At 39.1% G+C, this 25,689-nt stretch overlaps 1 protein-coding gene and 1 long non-coding RNA gene across 18 annotated transcripts in view; one reads left to right on the forward strand and one right to left on the reverse strand.

The window, feature by feature from the left end:
• LOC148330571 (uncharacterized) overlaps nucleotides 1-4,994 on the reverse strand; it is a 210,198-nt gene extending 205,204 nt beyond the window's left edge. For all 15 annotated transcript variants that reach the window (XR_015845167.1, XR_015845164.1, XR_015845161.1 and 12 more), the window contains exon 1: nucleotides 4,701-4,994. This is a non-coding gene — a long non-coding RNA (uncharacterized LOC148330571). The remainder of the gene's footprint in view (nucleotides 1-4,700) is intronic.
• Nucleotides 4,995-7,032: 2,038 nt separating this feature from the next.
• fancl (FA complementation group L) overlaps nucleotides 7,033-25,689 on the forward strand; it is a 29,714-nt gene continuing 11,057 nt past the window's right edge. The window contains exons 1-7 of one of the 3 annotated variants that reach the window (XM_088304746.1): nucleotides 7,033-7,402; nucleotides 8,595-8,653; nucleotides 9,465-9,525; nucleotides 10,327-10,383; nucleotides 10,703-10,800; nucleotides 20,561-20,657; nucleotides 22,036-22,104. In XM_088304746.1, coding sequence (XP_088160872.1) covers nucleotides 7,307-7,402; nucleotides 8,595-8,653; nucleotides 9,465-9,525; nucleotides 10,327-10,383; nucleotides 10,703-10,800; nucleotides 20,561-20,657; nucleotides 22,036-22,104 — 537 coding nt within the window. In that variant the 5' untranslated portion in view covers nucleotides 7,033-7,306. The remainder of the gene's footprint in view (nucleotides 7,403-8,594; nucleotides 8,654-9,464; nucleotides 9,526-10,326; nucleotides 10,384-10,702; nucleotides 10,801-20,560; nucleotides 20,658-22,035; nucleotides 22,105-25,689) is intronic. The other 2 variants (XM_088304748.1, XM_088304747.1) reach the window with 2 other exon arrangements.

Here is a 25,689-nt window from a genome sequence, read left to right on the forward strand (position 1 = left end):
TTGTGTATATTATATATATATATATATATATATATATATATATATATATATATATATATATATATATACAGTTGTAATTATTAATTATTGTAGGTCATTGTTTTTTGTACTGAAACTTCAAGGGTTTTTTACGCAAAATTAAAAAATACATCATCTATAGCCATGACATTTATTCTAACAGAACATTAACATTAAGCACAATTATCAATGTGCAGGTCACATTCTAAAAAAATATTTTCTTGTAATTGTGCAAATATATATTTGATTTCAGGTGGATGCAAATGGCATTAATTTGTGGAGTGGCCTGTACGTATAAGAATTAACATAGAATGAGGAATTTCTCCATTTTCGTGCATTTGATTTATCTAATGGTAAACAATACATTTACATGGTTATTTTTTGGCATGTGCAGGCTCAAATGAAGAGTCCACCATCTACGTAGTTGCTGGGTACGTGCATGACACTCATCTACAAACGACACTCTTGATTTATGACCTCGTTAAATGCAACAAGTGGAGAACAAGATTGCTTGTTATGAAATAATTTTCATTTGTTAAACTTCTATTTTGAGTTACATCATTTGGACACGTCACGATTGCTAACCAGTTTGTCACTCGCTGTTCAATGAGGCGCCGTTACATCAGGCAAGGCAGACTTAGACTGTTTTGGAAGCGTTTTCGGCTTATCCTGTTTTCACATCATTTGTGTCTCTTGCTGCTCCAAACAATTTATGTTGTGTAGCAGTTTTTTCTATATTGTACAGGTCATGCAGGGAATAGACATCTGGCTGATTCTGGCTGGCGTCATGTTGACTAGAATAATCCGCCACCTCAGTGAATGAATTCCAAACATTTTTGGAAGTGACTTTTATCACTGGGTTTGCGCAAAAAAAACAATAACAACAACAGTATCAACAGTATTGAACAAAATCGCTTGTATCTTTTTGTGGTCTTCCATCCTACCATACCCCATCCAAAAATCTGCTTTTAATTACACGCTTCTGTATTTATTACAATGTTAATACATTTTTGGCAAATGTCAAAATTGTAAATATTGTAGTTACATGCTTGAATTTCTTTTTTGCTATCAAAATTGCTTTCTCAGGTTTTTTTGGGAGGTGTTTTTTTTTTAAGAAAAAAAGTGCTATTTATATATTTGAACTGTCATAAAAGCAGTTAAATATTGGTGTCAAAGTTGAAGTTTCACTTCAAATGTCTTTTCGCAGAACCCTCAATTTCGTATTTTTTTTTTCTCAAGAAACAGGATTTTCAGTTAAAATTGCCCATGTTCTACTGTAGATTATTAAAGAATGACAAATGGTAAAAGTATGTGTTTGGCTGAAAGAAGAGAGTCTCTCATCTTTCTATTGGTAGGTTCTATGTAATTATAGCCATAGAAGACAATATTCTGTGGGCCTTCGAAGAGAGGTCCGATCGTATTAATGCTGACATTCAATGACTTAATCTGAGAAATCAGTAACAATTTTTATTTCATTTTTTGTGTTTTCTTTTAGTGTTTTCCCCCCAATAAAGGGGCCATGGTCATACTTTAAATTAACACTCAACATAGGGCTGGGCAATATGACCTAAAATCAATATCGCAATAAATTGGGCAATTTTACCTCGATAACGATAAATGTGCGATAAATTCCCCCTGAGGACCAAAATCAAAATAAATGCAGGAAATGCATATTAACTGCTTTTTTAATTAACCAACTGGTACACATTACTTTCAATGAAAAATAGAAGGACAAAAATCATTTGAATAAACATTCAAAATAGCATGCTTTGCATGACTTCAACAATGTCACAAAGAACAGGAGAAAAAGGGTACCTCTCACAAAATCTTTATATGTAAATATATTGTGCCGAGATGCTGTAATTCCATTTGCATAGGCCTAGATTTGTGTAAAGGTATCTTGTAAACAATATAAATAATGCCATGTGCAAAGGCGCTAGTCGCCTGTAAACAAAATGCTAAATAAAATGAAAAAAATGTCAATGGAATGCCAATGCCAAATAAACGCGTGTGCTTCGTCAGGAAAATGTGCCGTCTCGAGTACTCCGGTGCGCAGTCGCCACTTGTCGTCTATGTACTAAGCATTCAGGCTCAATCCGGGATCCATGTTGCGACTCGACGACAAGTCGGATGTGGATGCAAAATGCTTGACATGTCTAAGCTCCCGTCCCGATGTTGTCCATATCGGGAAGTGCTGTTTGCGGCAAATATTTTCGTACCTCTTGTCGGCTACGTTCATGAGGCGTTTCAATCCTGTGCGCTCCACTGTAACTAGAGGAGCTCTATCTTTAGCTATGTGCTAGGCTATCGCGTCCACCTCTGAGACGTTGTCTCGTATGGTGTCGCCTCCGTTATGGGCTGTTGTCACTTGTCCAACCTTGCTTCTCACTTTGAACTTTTAGCACAAACTCCAAGTCAACAGCATGGTTGTGTTGTGCGTGGTGAAAAAGAAAAGGTTGGACACGCTGTTTCAGGTGCTTACGACGCACTTTGTAGTTCATGTTCTTTTGCTCAAACATCGTCTTTATGGAACCCAAAACATTTCCAAACGACAGATGTCGAATTTCTTTTCGGGACAAGCGCGACAGGAACAATTTCAACTAACGTTACTTCGTCTGCAGCCATGTCAGCTGCTTCAGGATTTGAATCGCCAGCTACGAACGCGTCTTCTGTTTACATTCTTCTACAGCGCATGAGTCACGTGACGACATGCGCTGGAGCCGTCTTAAAGAGGCATGAACATTGCCGCAGACAGAAAAGACTTTTCTTTTTCTTATTTTTTTTTAGACACCGAATTTACCGACATGGGCAAAATGATGTCGGTCATTCTAATACATTTCGGTAACGGTAAATTTTCGGTTTATCGCCCAGCCCTAAGTCAACATCCCAAATGTTACAGACTCACAGATGTTGCAATTTAGTTTTCTGACGGAATGCATCCGTTGCACTCCGCCACAGCAAATTTAATAACTGTTGAACAATCTAGGATTGTACCAGCTTCCTTGTAGCCCCTGCAACATTTACAAATATACTTCTGAGTCCATTAATTAGTCCAATGGGGTAGAATAATGTAAATTGCACTTGGGGAACAGAAACTGACTTCATTGTATTCTTATTTCCGACATGTGCCTTTGATGTTAAAAATGATCAAAAATATTATACAGTTGTAGCACCTTTCAAAGTTTTGCTTGTTGCGTAAAGCCAGTGCACACCAACACACACGCCAAACCCAAATTTCTATCTCGGGCCCCCAGTCACCTATTGGATGAGGTGTAGGGGGACACATGCTGCGTGTAATCCCATCCGGTTTTGTCAGTCACCAGTCTGGATAGAAACCTTTTCATGAGACCTGTAATCCAGGGCGAAAACCTCACACCACAGACTGCCCTGCCTCTTATCTAGAACCACCCATGAGCACACACACACACACCCACACGCGCACGCACGCACACACACCGCTGAACATTCTTGCAAACACGTGATGGGTGCTTCATTCAATTTTCATAAATCTCACTTCTACAATAATAGATGCATGCACAATGTTGTCAATGTGTCTTACCAAGCAACCCATATATTTAATATGTGTTTGACAATCCTGAGTTATAGACACGTAGAGGGTTAAAACAGGAACAGAGTTTTATGTTTCGGTTCAGCCCTATTTCACTCTAATATTGGATTAAAAGAAAGAGAAAGATTGTTCTAGAGTCTGGAATGAAACTCTAGAATATTGGAAATATGTTTCACTTAATAGTGGGCATAAAATTCTAGAAGGTTTATACAATGTGCGTCAAGTTGTGTATTTAATTCAACATAGTGAATGCAGGAATACAAATTTAATAATCCCAAATTGAAACTAATTCAGTATATTTTAGCTTGTAAAAATATTTTTCCTCTCAAAAGATTCGGGTGCCACCTCAAAATGCCGCAGGAAAACCAGAGTAAGGTAATACATCATTTTGTACGCACAAATTACAAAATCTATTCAGCCGTTCAATCAATCAATCAAAAATCCTGCGAACAACATGTGCCATTATTATTCAGATACATGCAAAATACCATGACAAAAAAATGAAAGGACCGCGAGGGATAAATGCTTCTTGGACACTCCCGTTATTTTCCAAAGCCAGCGAGAAACAGGGAGAGGGGAGAGAGAGAGAGAGAGAGAGAGAGCGAGAGAGCGAGAGCGAGAGAGAGCGAGTGAGAGAGAGAGAGAGAGAGAGAGTGGGTGCAGGACCCACACAGTGTAGTTCCAGCCAATTGCATTCCAGAGAAGTGACCATGGCCAGTGATAAACAAAGCACCATAGATCATCGCAGACGCAGACGGAGCCCAGCAGTAGAGACAGAGGACGTGAAAGCGGTCAGAGAAGGAGAAGCAGACCAAGACAGACGACAACAGAGAGCTCACCGCCTATATGCATCTGCTTCTCTTCTTCTATCCTCTCTTGCTAACATTTTGATGCAGTTTTTGCAAACGGAATCCCATGAAAGCAAGTCATGCTGCATGCGTGTAGATTTTCTTTCCAAACAGTGATCCACAGAGAAAGGCTGAGAAAGAAGAAGGGAGGGAGGAAACATACTGCTTCTCTTCCCCTACGGCTACATTTCAGCGCGTCCTATAAAATAAATCCTTTGATTGTTCCAATTTCCCTAAGAGAACAAAGGGGGAAAAAAGCAACTTACCCAATTGCAGACATAGCATTCAGGACCATTAGAGCTCAGTGTGCACCACAACAGCTGATATATTCCTCCAAAACAGATGTGCGAGAAGGGGCTGTGAGGTTCTCTCTCTTTTGTTTGTGAGCTGAATAGCTAGGTTCCTCTGTTTGCATCAGCTGGCTGTTTGTTGCAGCTTTGAAGCAGGTGGATGACAAAAACATCAATCTCTCTAGGCACATTGTGTGTGGCAAGCATGCATCTCTCACTAGCTCCGATCAGTACATTGAAACGTTCCAATTCACAGCTTACACATTCAGGGTGGAATATAAGCCAAAAGCCTAGTGGAGGTGAGCTCTTAGTATAAATGTCACATTTGCTACAGTTAAACGATGAGCAATTTAAATATATTTATATATATATATATAATTTTTTTTGATCTGGTATAATGTAAAGAACAAACAGCAGTAAACTTAATTTTGATATGTACATTTTTTACACTTATCTAACTTTGCAGTATGTGACTAAATCTTCATTGTTATGGGCATAATAATAGGGAGCTTTTTTTATACTTAAAATACTGGCGCTGACCTGAAATATTTTCATAAGTAAGTCCATGGCTTTACCTGTTTCATTTTTCATTTTGATGGTACTACGAGCCAGGTCTCAAGTAAGTGGTTTTGCATCGCAATTTGCGATTTCAAATTTACATTTTGCACCTCATCAAAACACATTAAATAGCAAATCTAAGAATCGCTGATTTTTTTCCGAACTGCAGCTTCGCTAGGCTGGAGGCACGCATGTTAAATCATACGTGTGGGTAGTCAGAGGTCGAGGCTAGTTCAGTTCTACTTACGTCACACCCTTTTGCTAGCATCGAGCTTCGGCTAGCTACTGATGATCTTGATCATCAGTGAACTGACTTAGGTGTGACTCCTCAACGTGTAAAACAAGTTATTATATGTCTACAGTGATAATACAGAGTTCTCACGACACTTCGCACTTCACGTTTTGAGACGAGAGGTTTTTCCAAAATTTTCATTAAAAATTTAAAATGAATAAATACATCCATATCATTTTGAAGAAAAAACATATTGTTTCAAAGAGATGAGTTGACTCTGAGGCTTTGTACATACCCACAGGCACTCATATGAGGTAACCGGTGCAAGATTAACCAATGAGAGCAAGAGTGGATTGATCCCGTCATTTTATTGACTGCGATGATCCAACATCTTCCCTTGTTGTAGCTCACACTCTCGTCCCCATAAAATAAACAAACAAGGAGGACAAAACATCGGTACATAAAATGTTAAAGTGTTTGTTAAAGTTTTTCTTACAACAGTTTACCTAAAGTAGAATTCCACGTTGCATTTTATCCAAAGGTCCTTCTTGATCTTATTGTGCAAAGAGAAAGTTAGGCCATGATTAGTGCAACAGTGCTTCTTCTTCGTTGGTTTAAAAGCGCATTAATCCACCAGGGTTGTACCTTCGGCTAAAATTCACTGCAGGATTCTAGTTAAAGTATGCCAATTTTAGGATAAAAATTAAAATTTTAATGGAGTTATTAGTCAACGTTCTATCGTAATCCGTTGCCGGGCTTGGAGCTCTCGTTCCTCTCACAGAGTGCAATTTATTATCTATATTATAAAAAAACTGGGAGACGCCCCCCCCCCCCCCCCAAAACAATGCAGAACGCAGCTAAAGTTGCAGACCATATCGGAACCATTCTCAGACTCACACAAGAGGCAAAGTAGAGATGGCTGTATTTATTGCACTTCATTCCTTTGCTCAAATTAAATGCAATTTACGCTAGTTATTTTGGCTCTCAATTGGTTCTTCATACACCTGCATGTATCACTTCCATATTCTTTCCCACTCTCTCTCTCTCTCTCTCGTCTTTTTGATGAACTGATTCCAATTATTCAGTTCACTTAAAAGAACAGTCACGGCCTTCACTATTCTGCTCCGAGTGCAAATATTTGATTCTTTACACACAGTACTTGACCCGATTAAAGACGGACGAAAACTCACTTCCCTCCTTGCTTAGTCCTTACTTAAAAAATTTTTTAAAAAACTTCTCGCCGACCGTCCTCCATCCCAAAAATGGTCAAATGCAAAGGCTTTTGTAAATATATTTCTGGGGCAAAATACTGCAGTGCGCACATTTAGTGAAGATCTATCAATTACAACAACGTGAAACAACTTGCGTGAAGCAGAAGGAGTTAAATGCCTCGTTTAAGAAGTAGTAAAGGTATGCGAAACATATAAACGAATACGACAGATCGTGCAGTGTATTTTTCCCGTGTTTTTGAAAAGCGAAACTACTTGGGCCAACGTGAAAGTCTTGTCATTTCTTTTTACGAGGTTTCGATGGAGTTCCTGAACGCAACTCGATGACGTATTTTTGTTTAGATTATCATGGCGGGAGACAGATTACGTCCTCCATTTACAAGCAAAGTCTATGGTAGTAAAAACAAAGCGCGTTAATCGTGAAATGTATTTTATTTGAAAGCAAAATATACATTATCAGTCAATTAACGTTTAAATCGGGCAATTGGGTCGTTCGGCGTTCGTACTACTGCTAACATTAGCGTAAGAAAGAACGTCCCTCGAAGTTTGACAGATGTTTTGAAATGACCATTATGGCGTCTATGTTGGTCAAGGACAACCCAATTCTTTTACCCCTCAACGTGGACAAAACGATCTATGATGGATTCATCACTGTCCAGGTAAGTGAATATCGGCAGATTGTCTGAGTAACGATAGAACAGTCGTGTCCAAAATCATTTGGGATCATCTCACGCATCAAGACTTCAGTTAGTATTTGCCCATTCAGCCTGGCAAAGGCGTTCCGATTGTATTAAACTGTGAGGGCATTTTACGTGCAACCCCTTTTTGAAATGTATACATGTAGGAATTTTATTTGGCTACCACCATGTTTCTCGTTGGTTCTGATCCATTTTAAATTTGGTATTGATGTTTTAAAACAACAATGCACCTTGGCTCCAAATAGTGTGTACAGTTTGGGTCTTCTCTGCAAAGGCTGTTGATTTTATCCCCAGTTTCCCCTTTAGATTGTTTACTACTGTACGGCAACCATTAAAGTTTCGACTATAGTACTTAAAATCGCTGTCAAGGTTGTTGTCTCATGGAGGAAATAAACAATTTGAAATTGTGGCTTTTGACTTCTTGGTTGCATCAGACAGATTTCTTGTTTTTATTTCTTTTGGTCATCAATTCTGGTGCATTTCTTAGTTTTTGCGCCTGTATATTTTGTCATTATTCTTGTCTGGCAACTGATCAATCAATTATATCATGTCCAATTAATTACTCACTCACACTCTATCCATCATCTGAGCCGCTTTTCCTCACAAGGGTCGCGGGCGAGCCTATCCCAGCTGACAACAGGCTGTAGGCGGGGTACACCCTGGATTGGTTGCCAGCCATTCGCAGGGCATGTAAAGACAACCAACCACTCATGCTCACAATCACGCTTAGTGCCGATTTAAAGTGTTCACTAAACCTACCGTGCATGTTTTTGTAATCGCACGGGGAGAACATGCAAACTCCACGCTGGAAGGCCTGTGCTGGAATTGAACCCTGCACCTCTGAACTGTGAGGTAGATATGCTAACCGGTCATGCAAAAAAGTAAAATAGAACTTCTCTTCATTTTTCAAATGGTTCCTAAAATATATAAGATGTGGTTTAAAATTTATTGGGATTTGTGGTTTTTTAAAGTGATAATCTAAAAAAATGACCATTAGCATAAACTAACACCTCTTAACTAAGTTAAATAAAATTATGCATTCCCTGGCTCATTATTTGAAAATGCAGATACTATTTTAACATATTATCAACAGCATGTTTTCAAAATTATGTTATTTTGTTTAAAATGTAACCTAGCTTCCATTTTTTAACAGGAGAAAGACCTGAGATTGAGAATACACCTACCACCAGATCATCAACTCAAAAAGGCCAAGTATAAATGATCACAGCTGTATCGTTGATATGAATGACACAATTAGACACAAGCAGTTTGAATTGGATATAGTAAGGGGACAAGTCTAAGACCAGGAATGCACATAAAGACAATTGGACTGTTTTTGTCACAACTTTTCCTCCTTCCCAACCAAGGACGTCAAATTCCATGACAATTTAATTTCATAAGATTGTCTAATAAGATTATCCTTATGTGTGGAGTGTTTTAGGAGTGGATTTGTACCGATAATATGGTCCAAAACGAGTCGGTGCCGACAATCATTGATAACGACCATGTTAAATATTTTCAACCAAAAATCTTGTGTTATGTGTAGGAGGGAGTATTTTCTGGTTGACTCCGCAAACTGTGAAGTGACACAAAGTAGCCAATCGAAAAAGCTCTCTGACTGATGAACGAGGAAGCTCCGTTAATAGAACAAAGTAATATCCTACGTGGTGTTAACCCATCCATTTTCTGAACTGCTTACTTTCTCTCTCGGGTTGCGGGACTGTTTGTGAAGTCACGTGTAATCACGCCAGAATGCTTCCTCGGAGGATTGGATTCTTGGATGGTGGTGGATGAGAATCTTTGTGTGTGGGGAGCTGTGTTGAGAATGTCTGAGCACCCCACACACAATACGACCAAAACTGTTAAATCCCCATTTTTTGTGTGGGGTCTGTCAAAGATGAAAAAATATTTTAAGATTAAAAAAATCCTAATGTGTGTACCCGGCTCACATCCAGCCCCAAATATTGACGATTGTGTTTTTCATCCTTAGCTGTAGCTATAAATATGTATCCTGTTTCTATAGGTTGCATTGCTGTTGGCAGTTAAAACACCTGCTACTTGGGTATGAACACATTGTAAAGCAGGTAATATGCTTACTCTTCTGCAGTGCTTCCCAACCTGTATTGGGCTAAGGCACATATTTTACATTTGAAAACTCACAGGAAAACCACCAACCAAAAATTTCACATAAAAAGCATACGCCGAAATAAGGATGGTCTCATCTCAGTGCACTCACAAATTTACTTAGTGTGAAATCTTTCTATTAATGACAACAGGTTAAGAATTCTGCCATATAGCTTAATTGTTTTTCCTGTCACTAAACGTCAATGGCATAGATAGGTAAACAAAGATGCATTATTTGCTGTTGAATAACAGGGTTTTTAGAGCACCAATCAAGTGATGTTGGATAATTTCCCACAGCACACCTAAATATCTCTAGTGGCACACTACTGCACAGTGGTTAGGAATAACTGCACTGCAGTGATACTCTACTGACAAAAATCTGTGATTGATTTGTTTTTGTCTGAGTCATTTCACATCTTTTGTGTTGACTGTGTCATACCTGGCATTGTTCCCGCGCACCCATCAGGCACACTTCACTCAGAAGCAGAGAAAAATATTTTTCACTGTTTAATTAACACCGCCTGGAAAATGTCCCTATTTGTTATGTGGTCCCTCAGGGTTATTTGCATGAGATTGATATTTCACCTCGGGCTGCAAAGTTCATTATTTTCGCAGCCTTTAAGCTATCATTAATTATTAAAGGAGGTGGCAGCCCCCATTAATCACAAACATGTGTTTGATTTGAATGCCTGGCTTGAGGAAAAAAAATAGTGTCACTTTATTATCTTGCCATTCAAGGATGTCTCTTGCCTCTCTTGCAGAGGCTGCATCAGTCGACTGATCTTGTCAGTTTCATTCTGGAACTGAAGACTGTCTTGGTAAGCAAAGAATGATGTATTGGATATCAGTGCTTTGTTGACATTGTTGTTTTATGAAAAAAGTTCTAGGGGATCTCACACTATTGATGACATCAATTTGGAGGCGCAGACGTACACGAACATTATACAGTATTTTATTAAATTAATGACTAGTGTAATGGTATGTGCATTGTTCATATACTTGCTGGCCCTGGCCTTGTTTGGCATCATTTATTATTTTTTTTAATATATATATTTTTTTTTAGAGGCTTAGTGATGCAGTAAGTAGAAGTGTTTTAATGTGTATCGTAATCTGTCGTTGTTGTCTCTGTTCTTGCAGGAAGTGTGCCTAAAAAACCATCCTATGTCCTACTCTATTCCGCCTCCACAGTACTACTCCCAACTCATCTTGGAAATGGAAACACTTGGGTGGGACAAGTGAGTGAGCCCTGTTGAAATAAAGCTCATGGCAAAAAAAGGGCAACATTATATTGACTGTAAAATCTACATAAAGGTAGAAACTAAACATGATTGTTAAAGGGAAGCTTGACTTTAACAAGCACGTTTAGATTGGTGGATCGCTGATATTATCCACCTTTCTTGGTTTAGAATGACTTCATTTTAAAATAAGTGTGTTTTTAAAATATATTGCATATATATGTTATTATTGCTATTGCTATAATCATTATTATCCAACATTGTCTTTCATTTATTTGAGGTTGGGTTGTTTCCAACCTGCATGGTTATAGAGCTCTGAGGGGACTCCAGCCTTTTTCAATTTAGGACCATGGACTCATATTTTGAGCCGCAGATTCTCATTCCAACCGCTTTACACTCAACTGCAAACCAGTTGATGAAGCCAACAGAACCACATCATTTGCAAAAAGCAGAGAGACATTACTGAGGCCATTAAAGTGAATCTTGACGAACCAGCTTGGCTTCTTACCCACCAGTGAGGTAACATTTCACATCTGTAGTGGCAGGTTCTGTAGCTGGGGATCGTATCCGTGGTACTTCGGCCACTACCCAACTCACTTTACATGAGACCTCTTTGGCCCCTCCCACTGGTGGTTAGCCCATGCAATGGGGGTTGCATGTTTCCTCTTTAGGAATGACATTTAGAAAATGCACATCCAAGGCTAATGGCAAAGCTTATAGAATGGAAAGTTTCATGTCATAAGTTTGTTTTTATTTGTATCTGGCTTGCATGATAATTCATCCATCCATTATCTGTACCACTTGTCCACACAAGGGTCGCGGGGCGTGCTGAAGCCTATCCCAGCTGTCGTTGGGCATTAGGCGGGGGACACCCTGAACTGGTTGCCAGCCAATTGCAGGGCACACAGAGACGAACAACCATACGCGCTCACACTCATACCCAGGGGCAATTTAGAGTGTCCAATCAACCTGCCATGCATGTTTTTGGAACGTGGGACGAACCCGGAGTCCCCAGAGGAAACCCACGCAGGCACCTGGGAGAACATGCAAACTCCACACAGGAGTTCATCGCCATGGTGACGCTGCGTGACCTCACTGTCGCCACAGGGGACAGAGACAATGTGTTTATCTGTGGCTGTGTCGCTTAGAACCTGGAAATGTATTGAAATCGGTTGACTTGACGAAGCCATCCTCCACGAAATGTGCTGAGCACAGCATATTTCTGGATCTGAAATGCTTTGGAGTTTGTCCAAAGATAAATTGAATCAGTTTATTCCTCAATGCCTTTGAGATTGGCAGCTGATGCAAGGTTTTAGATGCTGTGAATGTTGCTGTCAGTCGTTTTTCCTCAGTAGTGTGGACGTGTAAGAACCGCAAAGTGGGGACGTACTTAAAATAAGTCACAATCGTTTGTCATATCGGCGTCAAGTTCAAATCCGCTCGTTTTTGCACCTTTTCCCTTTCAAAGGCTCTTGAACGCAAACGACAAACCACACAAATGTCAATTCTAAACCATGGCACAGACTCATTTTGACAAATGTTGTGCATAAAACTGTGAAAAAATTGGATTATGAATAAAGGGCCACTCAAGGAGAAAACAAGAGAAGCCAGGCTAAAATGAAGATTGCAGAAGCAACTTTGCAAATTATTTTGCAATTTTAAGGTAGATAAAATATTTTAATTTCACTTTATTTAGATTTTATTTCGTGTATTCATTTAATTTTATAACTTTATTATTTGTATATAATGTTTAATTTTGTAAATAAGTATGACTTGTGACTTCATGGTTCTTGGAGCAGCTTGGTTTGTTCCATGAATTGTAAACAACCACCTTTGTTGTATGTGCATGTATATAGAGTATGATTAATACATTTATAATGCATATACAATAGTGATAGACCAATATGCTTTTTTCAGGGCCGATCCCGATTATTAGTAGTTATGGAGGCCGATAACGTAATAATTTAAAGCCAATATTCATTTGTTGAAAAAAGGGGTCAAATGGTGTCAAATATTTTGGAATCTAAAAACTTCAAAACCTGACTTGGTTTAAATGCCTTTAAGCACATGTTTTTTAAACAACTTTAGTGATTTACAACATCTTAAAGCTTTTTTAGATCTTAGAAAAATGACAACTTAGTTTTAAAAGTCAAACAAAAACTGCAAGAAGCTCCCAGAGTCAGCTGCATTTCTTATAGTTCAATGAAAATAAACATCCCTTTAAGATTTATTTCGGAAAATAGTTTTCCATTTGTTGTGAGTTGTAGTAGACTGACATTTATTAAAATTTCTGCAAATTCTGTTTCCTCCTGTAGTGCGTGCGACTCGAGATGAAAAAGCAAACAGGCAGCTTACTGCTGATTGACTGCTACCCACTGCACAAAGAACCAATCAGATGGTGCTATGGGGGGTGGGGGGGGTCAATCTGCTTCTGCAGGCAGGGCCACCAGTATAGCAGAGTGAGAGAGAGAGAAGTGTGCTGCAGCGAGCCAAAATAAACCATCTTTTAATTATCTGCCTTGAAAGTTAAAAAAAAAAAAAAAAAAGAAGGCAGATGCCGATAATCTGCAAAATGCCAAATATCGGCCCCGATAATCGGCCTGACGGATAATCGGTCTATCACTAATATACGAAACATATGATTAATCTCATTATCACGATTACATTACAACATGTTAGTTACTGTTGTGGCTTGTTTAACTGCAAGTGGATTTGTTTATTGAACTCAATCAAACCACTTATGCTGCAGCACAGATGTTAAAATGTTAACTAGTGTTTGGAGAGATGCTTCTTGACTTCTGTCGATGTGCCCTTGAGCAAGGCACCAACCTCCAACTTAACGGGTGTAGCACTGTTTGCCCCTTTCACACTGGCATCTCTCCCTCCCGTTTGCCTGCACGTGTGTGATCTGGTTCTCAATTATATTTGTCTACAACACAAATATACAGCAGAGTGTGACTTGAATTTCCCCTTGAGGGATTTTAATGACTCGGCCTATACTGAATTAGAATTAAATTAAAATTAAACATTTGAATTGGCCCCGGGTGGCTTTGGACAATAGAAGTTGGGCGCTGAGGTCAAAAAGCTAAGAGCCCCTCCATTACACTGCACAAAGAAAAGATAACGTGAGCCACCTCAATTGCTAATATGGCCGACGGGAACCCTTTGTTGCTAAAATGCTTGCTCCTCAAATGAAGTTTCATAAAGGCTGTTGAAGCCTTTTTAAATTCATGGTGGATGTTTTTGATACAGGGAATGCTAACTTTAAACAAAAATGTATATTAGTGTTTGAAATAGCCCCTCTGAACATATTTCTAGACAAGAAAATTGTTTGCTGCTATGCTATGTCAATTTAAGTAATAGGAGCTGTTGATCAAATCAAAAAGGAAACTAACTTGCGTTTGTTATTAAGTAAAATTAAAAAAAAAAAAAATAAATAAAATAAAAATAAAAAGTGATACTTTCTCGTTTGTTTTCACAATTGCTGTTAATCAAGCAAAAATATATTTTAACCGAATATTTGATCATTCAATAGAATTTTCAGGAGGACACTCAAATTCTAAAATATTCAAAAGCTACATCATTTTAAATGACCTGTTCGATTGCAATATCCTTTTTGGAATGAAACCCTTGCATCAGGTCTCTCGCATTAACCGTTAAAAAAATGTTCCTCGAAATTAAAAAGTTACTTTTACTCTCGTCAATGATTTTTTTTTGAAGCCTTGATTTATTGTCAATTTATCATTACTAAGGAGCCATATGACCCATTCAGAAACTTGCAAAGTGATTAATTTTATACCATGAAATTAATTTTCGGCCATATCACTCAGCCCCTAGTACCAATGTACAACATAAGAAACAAGGAGGCCGAAAAAGCAGCAAGAGCAACATGAAGTGTTTGTCCAAAAGCGGAGAACTTTCAGTTAATACCAAGAATGAATCACTTTAATGCCGCGGCCAGACCGAACATGTTGCTTCTTACGTGTTTTGGACTGCAATGATATTGTCCCTCATTGTTTTTATTTCAACATGCGGTGTTTTTTTACTGTACTATTAAGTACATTTCCAGCACCAATTGAGTTGCACCGCTTCCACCAAAAATGGGCGAATGAGCAAACACATCGCCTGGGTTTCAATCAAATATCACAGCACAAACTGCATTGACTGTTTTATGGAAACGTGTAGCCAGAAATGCTCAGCTCGCATTCAGTCTGACCGCAGCATTAGAGGTATCCTGTTCTTCCACTCGACCATAGCTTAATAATCAAATAAAAAAAAGCAAGCCGACAAATTCTGATTGTACTCTGTTCAAAAGAAATGTCAAATCCAATCCTGAAGGTTTATGTTATAGTTCAATAAAGCCTGCAATAACTTCTAAATAGTTTTGTAATTTCTGCATAATTGAATTGCTATAACTTGATAGTATTTCCTTTTCTCTCTTTACGGTGTGTGAAAACATTTGAAATAATTTCCCGGAGAAAAGCTGGTGGGACTTCAAGAGCAACAAATATATTGGTTTCATAATTTCTCTTTTCATCCAAATGACTATTTAGGAAATTTCTATTGAAACAAAAATAAGGTGTCACAAGATGCTCCCCAGAGGTATGATTATTTGTAACTGTGTCAAGGTGTTTTTAATGAGAGTAACATCCACTGCTGTGCTCTCCGTGTAGCATTTTCTGATTGGCTGATCTGCAACAACATAACTCCACACTAACAAATAGCTCTTACTGACTTCCTTATTTTTAGTTATTGAGTTATGGTTAAGTCCTGGTCACATTAAATAACTGTCAGTACATATGTTGTGACAGGCCCAGTAAATACCTATTCTCTCCTCAGAAGCAGAATGGAGGTATCGCTTCTTCTCTTGCCTGGATTAAGCCTTGGCTACTCTACTCATTTTCCACTTTGCTCTTAATGACCACAGTTACAATTATGATATTAGTAAAATGCAAATAGCTCTAATTGAAGACTCTCAGGTTTTAATAGAAGGAGGGAAGATATGCTGGAAATGGGACCAACATCATTTCCAATGTGGCGGTATGTTATGAGGCATTATACACAGTGGGCTTCAATCTCCAAAGCACTTGAGAGTCGCTTAGTGTCTTAATTGGGACAGGCTGTGTTAATAGCCACTAGGGGTTTTTAGATGTAATTCTGTCTGCTGATTGGAGCAGGTAAATGACTTGTACGCTCTCTCTCTCTCTCGTCTCTATTACTTTGGATCTGTCTCTCCATTAGTGCATTTTGAGAGTGTGGACATCCTAATTGGTCAAATATGTCATACCATGTGTGAATTAATAAAACATGAGGTCAAGTAGGTCGGTTGGAAGCACGTGGCCCCAAAACATGACTGATCGACCCCGTTTTTTTTAATGCCTTTACTCTTAATGTTTCCTGTCTTGAGAAACTTAGTTGTGTGCTGCTACACCAAATACTTTTCCCTATTTAACTGTCCAGCATTGGCTCTGTGTTTGACGACGGCTAGATGCTAGATAAGCACCCATTTTGTATGCTTAAATCTTAGTATTAGATTCCAATTGGCTAATTTAGTTTATTTTCTGTTTGTGATGGTTATTATCCAAAATACTGAAGGGTATCCATGGTAAAAATTATAATGAACTTTCTGAGGTTTGTGTGGTGAATTTGACTGTTTTCAGGTTGTTGTGTTATGAGGAAAGTTTTATCTATGGGTCTATTTGTTGATCTTGACCCATTTCTGTTCCATGTTTTCAAATGGTGCTTGCGTGCGCATTTTGAATTGGTGCAAAACAACCGTAGTGTTTTGGGCTGGGATTTTTTTTTTTTGGGCATTTTTATAGTTTTGGGAGTAATTTAAAAAAAGGAAATTTCAACATGCCTAGCTTCTGCATGCAAATCGAAGTGGAAAGCGGTTAAAAATTTTCTTAACTCCAAGAGGAAACCGGATGTTTAAAAAACGCCGTGGGAGCATGTGGCTGCAGGCTTTTAAACGTACAGACTGAACCGAGGACATCATCAGGAATGTCTGCGTTTGGTGTGCGCATGTCATTTCTGTTTAGTTATCGTAGCCATTTGGTTTAACTGAACATCTGTGTCTTGAAATATTGAGTAGGTCGTCAGGAATTGTGAAATAATGGCAAGGTGCGTTTGTTACTGCTGCTAGCTAGTAACTCATTTAGCTATGAGCTTCCGTGCACACTCGCTCCAACTAACTAAAGCTCTTAATTCGTTAGCATTACTCTTTCTGATGTTTATCTTAGCCATGTTCCCCTGGGCATCCAAGAACAACTCACTATCATAAAAGTGGCCTGCTGGCGAAGTTTTGCTATGTGACTCATTTCTAACATTCTCTGTGAAGCCATTTTCATGTGATCAAGTCTGTTTTAGGCTTTTATCAGGAAGAAAAATGTGCTTTCCGCATCTCTGTTTTGATGTTTTAGATTTGTCACCTTGTTTTCAATTTGAAGATTTTCATGCAGTGTGTTCATGTTTATGGCACGCATGGCGGGATAACTCAACTTAGATTGGCCAAGAAGTGTTGAAAGCAAATCACATGTAATTTTGAGGCATTTGTGGACATGCAGACAATGTTTCATCACATTTGTTCAATGCAGAAGAAAATGATACAGTGCCAAAATTTGTGTCACCCAACATCGGGTCTATACAGTAAGTACAGTGTACGCAGGGAATACATTCTAGACCAAGGGTCACTAACTCCCTTCCTGGAGGGCACCTATCCTGCATGTTTTCCATCTCCCTGCTGCAACACACACACACCTGATTCAAATGAACAGGTCAGCAACAAGATCTTCAAAAGCCTGATAATGCAGAAAAGTGCAATACTGGGAACAGTTAAGATTCTGCGCAGCTCCCAGGTCTCTGTTAGAGGACCAGAGCTTGAAGGAGATGCCGCCTAAGTGGGCGAGGAAACAATTTCATTTTATTTTTTATAATTTATCTGTGTGTGTGTATGCGATTTCTGATATGTGAAATACATTTTATTTTATCTATTTGAGCCTGCAAAATTGTTTAACTCTCTAATTAATCGTGTTGCTGTTATGGTATTCTGTGCTGTCTGTTGATATGTCAAAAGTCACAAAGGATATAATGGGGCTTCTGCTGGTGCCATGACTTAAGTGTGATGTCACTGGATTATATTTTTCATTTCATTGTGCCACAATCATGCAATGATTGCATTCTACAAAGTGTCTGCTCTTTTCTTTGGATCCTTGTCACTGTTCACTTGGACAGATGTATTAAATGGTCTTGCTTGACAGATTTGTGTATTTATAGTTGTAAACTGTATATTTTTTTTATTGCTCTATCCTATTTGTGTATGAGTACTCGAGGATATTAAGATATCATGATGCAATAGCTGTCTTTGCTGCTAGATTATATTTATCTACTTTTAGCATCTTGCACTGCTATCAGTATCAAAGCGCTGTGAAGGCAAGGATGTGTGTGAATTACAAAAAAAGATTCCGCGTTTGAAGATAAATATAGAGATACAATAGATATAGAGCGACTGGGGATAAGAGGTGGGGAAATAGAAGCAAATTGGCCTCATTATTACATTGCGCATTTGTGTGTGTAGATTTCAACGTAGATGCCCTTCACTTGTGTTTGATTGCAAGCGCGCGATTGAATGCTCACATTTAGGAGCGACTTGCTGCGGACATCCTCTGCCATCATTCCATCACTTCACTGAGAGTGTGTGTGTGCGTGTCATCCCCGGGGACACTGCTCCCATCACTCCTCTCTAATACACTTCATAAATCCTCGGCAGATATACAGCCAGGTCAAGCTCAACACGCGTTGTAAGGTACTGTAAATCTAGATGAGTCCTTTGTCTTAGATCAGTCTTTTGTCTCAAAGTTTCAGTTGACTGTAAACGGCACTGGAAGGGGGGGGGGGCAGCTCTCACTTCTTCAGAGTGTGCTGCAGCAGCAGCAGGGCAGTAAATCTGAGTGTAGTGTTGGTGCGTGATGGGGACAGATCAGTGCAGTGTCCTCCGCCTCAGCACGTCGTAATCAGCTCAAGAAGGAGGAGTCTAATTTATAGACCGAGCATAGTTTGCAACCATGTTCCGACTCGTAAAATCATCCAGAGATGTGTGATTTTATTAGTCTATTGGTTTATTTTTTTTCTCTTTTGTCAATGCTTTATAAAGATGTACAAATGGTCAATGTTGGAAAATGTCATGAGCCTAAACTGCAATCTATTCTGCAGTTAATCCCAATTAATGATCATTTATTTTTGTGAAGAATAACCTGCACAAATAATTTTGAGAAACATAACCAAACGTTACTTTTCGAATTATTATTTTATTTTTAACCAATTACTGTCTAAATTCCCTTACACACACACATATAGTTTTATTCTCTTGTTGCCCAAAACATGTTGCTAGCTATCGTGCCATGCTAGCTGTTTATGTTTGCTGGCTGAGTTGTGATGACTTTAGCTGGCGATTGTTTTGATACACCTTTTGGAAGTACCTGAATTAGTGCCGACGGCACAGAGGCCGACTGGTTAGCACGATGGCCTCACAGTGAGAGACAGCATCGGGCGTGGGTTCGATCCCGGCTCCGGCCATCCTGTGTGGAGTTTGCATGTTCTCCCCGTGCTTGTGTGGGTTTCCTCCGGGTACTCCGGTTTCCTCCCACATTCCAAAAACATGCATGGCAGGCCGATTGAACACTCTAAATTGCCCCTAGGTATGAGTGTGAGTGCAGATAGTTGTTCGTCTCTCTGTGCCCTGCAATTGGCTGGCAACCAGTTCAGGGTGTCCCCCTAGTGAGGAGAAGCGGTACAGAAGATGGATGAATTAGTGCCCTGAAATTTATCCTGGACTTCTTGGTGGCTGACAGAAGCTTCCTTATGGGATTCCACAGTACTCACAAAGACTTACTGTATAACTGTAAGGCTAAAATAATTTGCATTAATTTGATGAGGTATGGCCAAGTCGATTGCTCTGATCTATCCAGTTGTGCACTTTCTATACCATTCCGAACAATTCCCGCGCATGGATCGCAGCAGAAGTATAGCTAAGCAATCTGACGTCAAATGGGGATTCATGCAATGTTTCCATCCGCCTGGGGAAATGTTGCTTCCATGTACCCCGTGCCGCGTGATCACCAGAAAGTAGGGTGGCTTTTCGACTGAAAAGCTATTTGATGTTAAGGTTATTCAACTTAGTTGAGCTTTTGGTTTTGCCATCATGTTTCAGTCAGTGTAGCTCCACCATCACTTAAATGTTACAAATCTTCACAGAGCCAAACTGACAAGTCATGTGCATGGCTCAGGATGGAATCAGAATCAGAATGCGCTTTATTGTCGTTGTACTCAGTGTGCAACGAGATTAGAGAGCTCCCCGCTCCAGTGCAATACAACAATAATTATAGCACGATGAAAATTAGCCGCATTGCTATGTCACAATTTTCGCAACGGCTTGCTCAGAGCCATCATTGAAGAAATAGGCATGTCTTAAAAAAAATGACTTGGCTGTGTCATGTTACACTTACAACTCCAGAAATCCAACTCGTGCATCCGTTACAATCAATGAAAATATGTTTTCCATACATTGGTCCCTTTAAATGAGGAAACCAAAGCAAATGTGTTTGTATGTAGATTTGTTTGATTTCGACATGTCACGTGCACTCTATTGTACCGGGATTAAGAGTGTTGCGTTAAAGCTAAAACAGCGACAGTGTCCATATGTTGCATTCGGTAGGCATTAATAATCATAACATATTGTTTTTTTGTGTTTTTCGATTTGCAGGCTACTTTTCATAGACACACGGTTTCAAATGTTGAGGATCAAGGCGGAGGACTCCTCTGGACGGCAGCACATTCTTACCATTAACCTCAAGTCAAAGGTAAGCGTGTTTCTTTAATGTCTGAAAACACGCAGTCGGCATTGATGACAAGGTCATCTTCACGATAAAAATGATTCATTATCACATGGAAACGTGGTCCATCTTGATGTTGGTATTCAGCCAATCCAGATCCAGGTCTGACTTCATTTAACACATATGGGCCATTCAATTTGCTGATAGCAAATCAGCGATTTACATCTGGGCCCTCAAATCTGGGGCAAACTGGAGAGGGTGTGCAGACTTGATAACCCGCTGTGACTGAGATGTAGAACAGATAAAACATCTCCACACCGACCTCAGCATGATAGAAAATGATCCTCCATGAACAGAGAAAGCAAGTACACTTACTCTTATCTACATTGGCTTGTCACCACTTGCTGCTTTTAAGACTATGTATATGTACTTGGACAGCTACAACCAAACTACTGTCAATGGCTGAAAGGAATCTTGGACATGACCCGCTGTTACCTCTTATACTAAAAGCCAAATGAAGAAAACTTGAATGTAATTCTCCTACTATTAGCCACTTTATCTAAAAATCTTGGAACAAGGGACACTTCACACACCATGCCTCGCGTTTTTTGCTTCAGTTTTGCCAAATTACAATTTGTCAGACTTTTTCTCAGTTTTTTTTTTTTTTAGCTGGATGCAAAAAAAAAAGTAGTTTACTAAAATTTAGTAGGTTAATGCTTACTTCAAATATATTTCTTCACGTTTAATACATGGTCATGCTTTTTTATGGCACTTATTAAGAATACAGGCAGCTGTGATTTACGATATTTGTTTGACTTTACCGCGGTGAGGCGATGCTTAGCTAAGCCCAGCTGACGTCCACCTGGGACAAGAGAGAATGCTGTGAGCTCACTCTGTGCCCAGCTGCCCACCTGGCCATTGACACTCTTCTTTCTGGAACTGTAAAAATCCCTTCCAGTTCTTCCTGCCTTCCAGCTTCTTTCACCAAATCTAGTGCCAGGTCATCCCTCACTAAGCACAGCAAGGGGGGAAATAGTGCAGGGAAACAGGAATTGTGGATGACAGAGAAGGGAAAGCAAGGGTAAATGAGCAAAGTTACGGGTAGATGGTCAAAATGGAGAGAAAATGTATTAATACTGATTCAAAACGTATGTTAAGTCGAATATATTACGTTATTGAGTTATTGTCCACTTCAAATCTGCCCCTAATAGAAATGTCCAATCCAATTTTGTTACAATAAACATTGGGCATATTGTTGCTTGAGTTCATCAATAAGCATGATTTCTTTTTTGGATTCCCAATTTTTGTTTTATATCATATGATGTTTTTAATATTTTTTAATTTGTTCATATGGAATTGTTTTTAATTTTGGTTACTTACCCGCCCAATCTTCCCTCATCGACAGCACCCGGCAGAGGCTCCTGAATGCTCAGCTGACCTGCCTGTCCCGCTTGTCTTAAAATGGACACCGCAGGTATGCAAATGTTTGGGGTAAAAAAAAAAAAAAATCATTTTACAAAATTTGACTAGACTTAATTATGTCGAAATTATGTCGGAAACTTAACGAATCCTCTCGTGTTGAAATATTTCCCTTATGTTTGCCCATCTATGTTTATTTTTAACTTGGATCTGCCGTATGCTTATCACATTTGTACCTTTTCCAAATTAGCATTGCAATTTATTTGACATGGTGGATAAAATGATGAAAAAAGTACTTTATTTTGGGATGTGATTTGAATCAGCTCATCTCCTCAACAGCTTACAATATTAGTATGACATTCTTTAGACCTCACAACAACCAAATTCTTGTTTTATTCCACAACCAAAACTCTCCTTTTGTTTTTTTCCTGTGGCCAAGCGGCATCATCTTACACTTTCCAATCTTATCTCTTGCTTCTTACCTTTTGTGTGCAAGTCCTCTTGCCATGGAGGAGCCAAAATATCAAAATCAACCAAGTTCCCATAGCTCACCATGCGTACTTTCTTTGCTACAGAAGAGGTCACTGGTGCCTTTACGAAATCAGAGGCTTTTGATGCTGCTCAAATAGCTTTGGCTAATGCTGCTCAGTTGTCATGCCCAACTCGAACCACCCTATTTGCCCTCGCAACAGACAGCCCGTTGGTGCCTGACAGCCACTGGTCTTTTCAACGGGAAGCTCCGCGAAAATGAAAGAAAGTGCAATACCTTTGTATTCTCAGGGCGCTGAATCGATCGTCACTGTGTTCTGGTCGTCTTGGAAGGCGTTTTGTCTCTCATCCGAGCAGCCCTCATCAGTTTATGCACAAAGGCTACAATGGACAGCTCTGTCCCAAGTATTTATCATCTGAGTGGAGAGGCACCCCTTGCCAACAATTGTACCTTTGACTGGGGACGTCAGCTTTCCGTTTTTTCAGAATATATGGTTGACATCCAACACGTGCCTCTGTGTACTGAAAAAAACTCTCTGGATGTTGGGGTCAGGCCGGAGCAGGTGGCTTTCGACCGCCTTCAGGCTCGTCATGTGGTTATTGTGGTACTGGAGCAGCTGGTCCAACCCCTTTTGTGTTGGTAGTCCCCCTAGCGTGCTGTGAGGTGACCACACAAAAAGTATAAACATTCACCAAGGGGCATTACCTGAAGAGCCACGATGGTTCAGAGGAGTTACTCTGTTCGCATGGCCAAATGAAGCTATTAGCTTCTCATATAGCTGGTTTGACGTCAAACCAACTCTGGATTTTTTGTTAACTTTTGTTTGCCTCATCATTATTGTTATTTGCCTCTTTCATTGTGGCTTTGCATTCATCTCTGCCTTTAGTTCATCACACCAATGATTCGCTTTGTCCCTCCTAAAAATGACTGGTCAATACCAAGAGCTGTATCAGATTTTCAGAGAATTAATGCGAGGGATTGACTGGGTGTGTGCGTGGTTGCATTTGCATGCGTGTGTGTATTTGCGAGCGTTGGTGTTCACATACGCTCGTGTGTGTGTGTGTTGATACATGGCAGACATACAGCGAGGACCAGCTTAGAACAGCGCTACCGTATGGAGCCTGTCTGCCTGCTGGGCTGGTGATGGATCTCTCCCACACTACATCATGAAGTGTGCGTGTGTGTACGTCCTTGTGCTGTGTCTGTGTGTGTACATGCACATCTATGCCAAGTGCATTTTTTTTTTGTCTGATGAGTGATGGGTAAGTGTGTGTGTGCACGAGTGTAGGGCAGGGGGAAGGGCCTGTCTGTCGACAGTCCTGACATGTTCATTTGAAAGACTAATTATTGCTTGCTCTTTTGCAGGGCCAAGACGTGCTACTCAGGGCAGAAATTAACAACTAATGCGTATCCCAATCCAACCGTGTATGCAGTCTATAACTTCAGCGCTTTTAAGTGAATAAGGGCCTTGTATCAATATACACTTATAGTTTTGATTGTTAATCCAATTTAAATGCTCAAGCATAAACAGGTAATTGTATGGTAGGAACTGGATGGTACAAGTAACCCACGATGCAGTCCGTGCCTCGTTTTTTTGTACTAAGGTTCGCTGCATTTTTGGTTTGTGTGTTATGCATAATGTGGACATTTCTTTTTCTTTCCAAATTATCTCTATTTTCTTGGTCTGTAAAAACAGGATTTTGTAGTTTACTGATTAATATAACATACGTATTTCAAGGTGAGTGTTAAAAAAATATTTTGAATGAACTGCTTATTCTTTTACTATATTCGTACATTTCTAATTTGTGCTGTCAAGTGATCATTTTTTCTAACTAATTAATCGCAAAAAAATCCTTGATTAATTGTGATTAATCACATTTTTCCACTACTATTTTTTGCGAAGCTTATAACAGATATTTACTTGAATAATATCTTGGAATGAATGCAAAATCACCAGATATGAAGAATATCTTTATTCAAAGACTGTTCTAATAGCTTTCTTTGATTCTTGAATACGATCTCAACTTTTTCTTAGAAACATTTCTCATAACTGCCCACAAGCAACACACTCCAGCAATGTTGGTTTGCAAGGCCCAGTGGTAACTTGAGCGGGGTGTTTTGTTCTGAGATGATGTGCTAAAAAGATGAACAGCTTTTATGGTACAATATTTACAAAGTATTCAAATAATTTTTAAAGTAAATATGTAACTGTGTTAATTTATTTATTTAATTTTTTTGAGTAATCTCCAGAGTAAAGGCTTTAATTTTGAAAGCCCTATTTATAATAGATGTGTATATATCGTCGGCCGCATAGCATAATTACCTAAATAATATTTTAATGTTTTTGGACAAGAAAAAAAAAACATTTTTCGAAAACTTGTCTGTTATTTTTGATTTTATGACACAACACTCAACCAGACATGTGACCAAGTGAGCAAAAGAAAAAAGAACCTTCATTAATTGTTTAGCAAAAGAAAGTGACTTAGGCAGAATGTGCCATGACTTAGGGATTTTTTTCTCTTACATATAAATGCAGACAACCTAACCAAAGTTGTTTTACTCTCTTAGATTTAACCACATTAACAAAGTTTGTTTAACCTGAACCAGTTTTCCTTCCCCAGCCTTAAAGGGACACTTGATTGGGTTCAACTTTAGCACTTATATTATACGTCTCTGTAAAAATTAAACCAGCGCTAAAATTCACCCTCTAGAAAAGCTCGGTGGAGAGTTTCTGCATTTTTTTTTTTATTCGTACATTCAGCACAACTTAAAGATGTCCATATTTTCTGGACATAGCCTGCTTTTTTTCCATCTCAGCCTGTCAACATCATTGATTCAAGGAGGCAAGCATTGTAATATTTTTTTCCTGGCTTGTTTTGTCATGTTCTGTTGTCACCTAGTGTTTGGAAAGGGCGACCAATAGCCATCAAAAGTGATATGCACAGCTCTACTCATGTCCACTTCAACCTGTGAAAATATAAAAGCGATTGGCACAATATTTTGGAATTCATTAACATTAAATGTGAGCTCCTATGATGAAAAAAAACATTATCACCTCCACAATGATACAGCCAACGTATCAGTGTTGTTTGTCTCTGTGTGCCCTGCGATTGGCTGGCAACCAGTTCAGGGTGTCGCCCGCTTACTGCC

Source organism: Idiotropiscis lumnitzeri, chromosome 9 (genome assembly GCF_059441095.1).
Source record: "Idiotropiscis lumnitzeri isolate Australia: NSW breed Sydney's pygmy pipehorse chromosome 9, RoL_Ilum_1.0, whole genome shotgun sequence".
Taxonomy (NCBI): Eukaryota; Metazoa; Chordata; class Actinopteri; order Syngnathiformes; family Syngnathidae; genus Idiotropiscis; species Idiotropiscis lumnitzeri.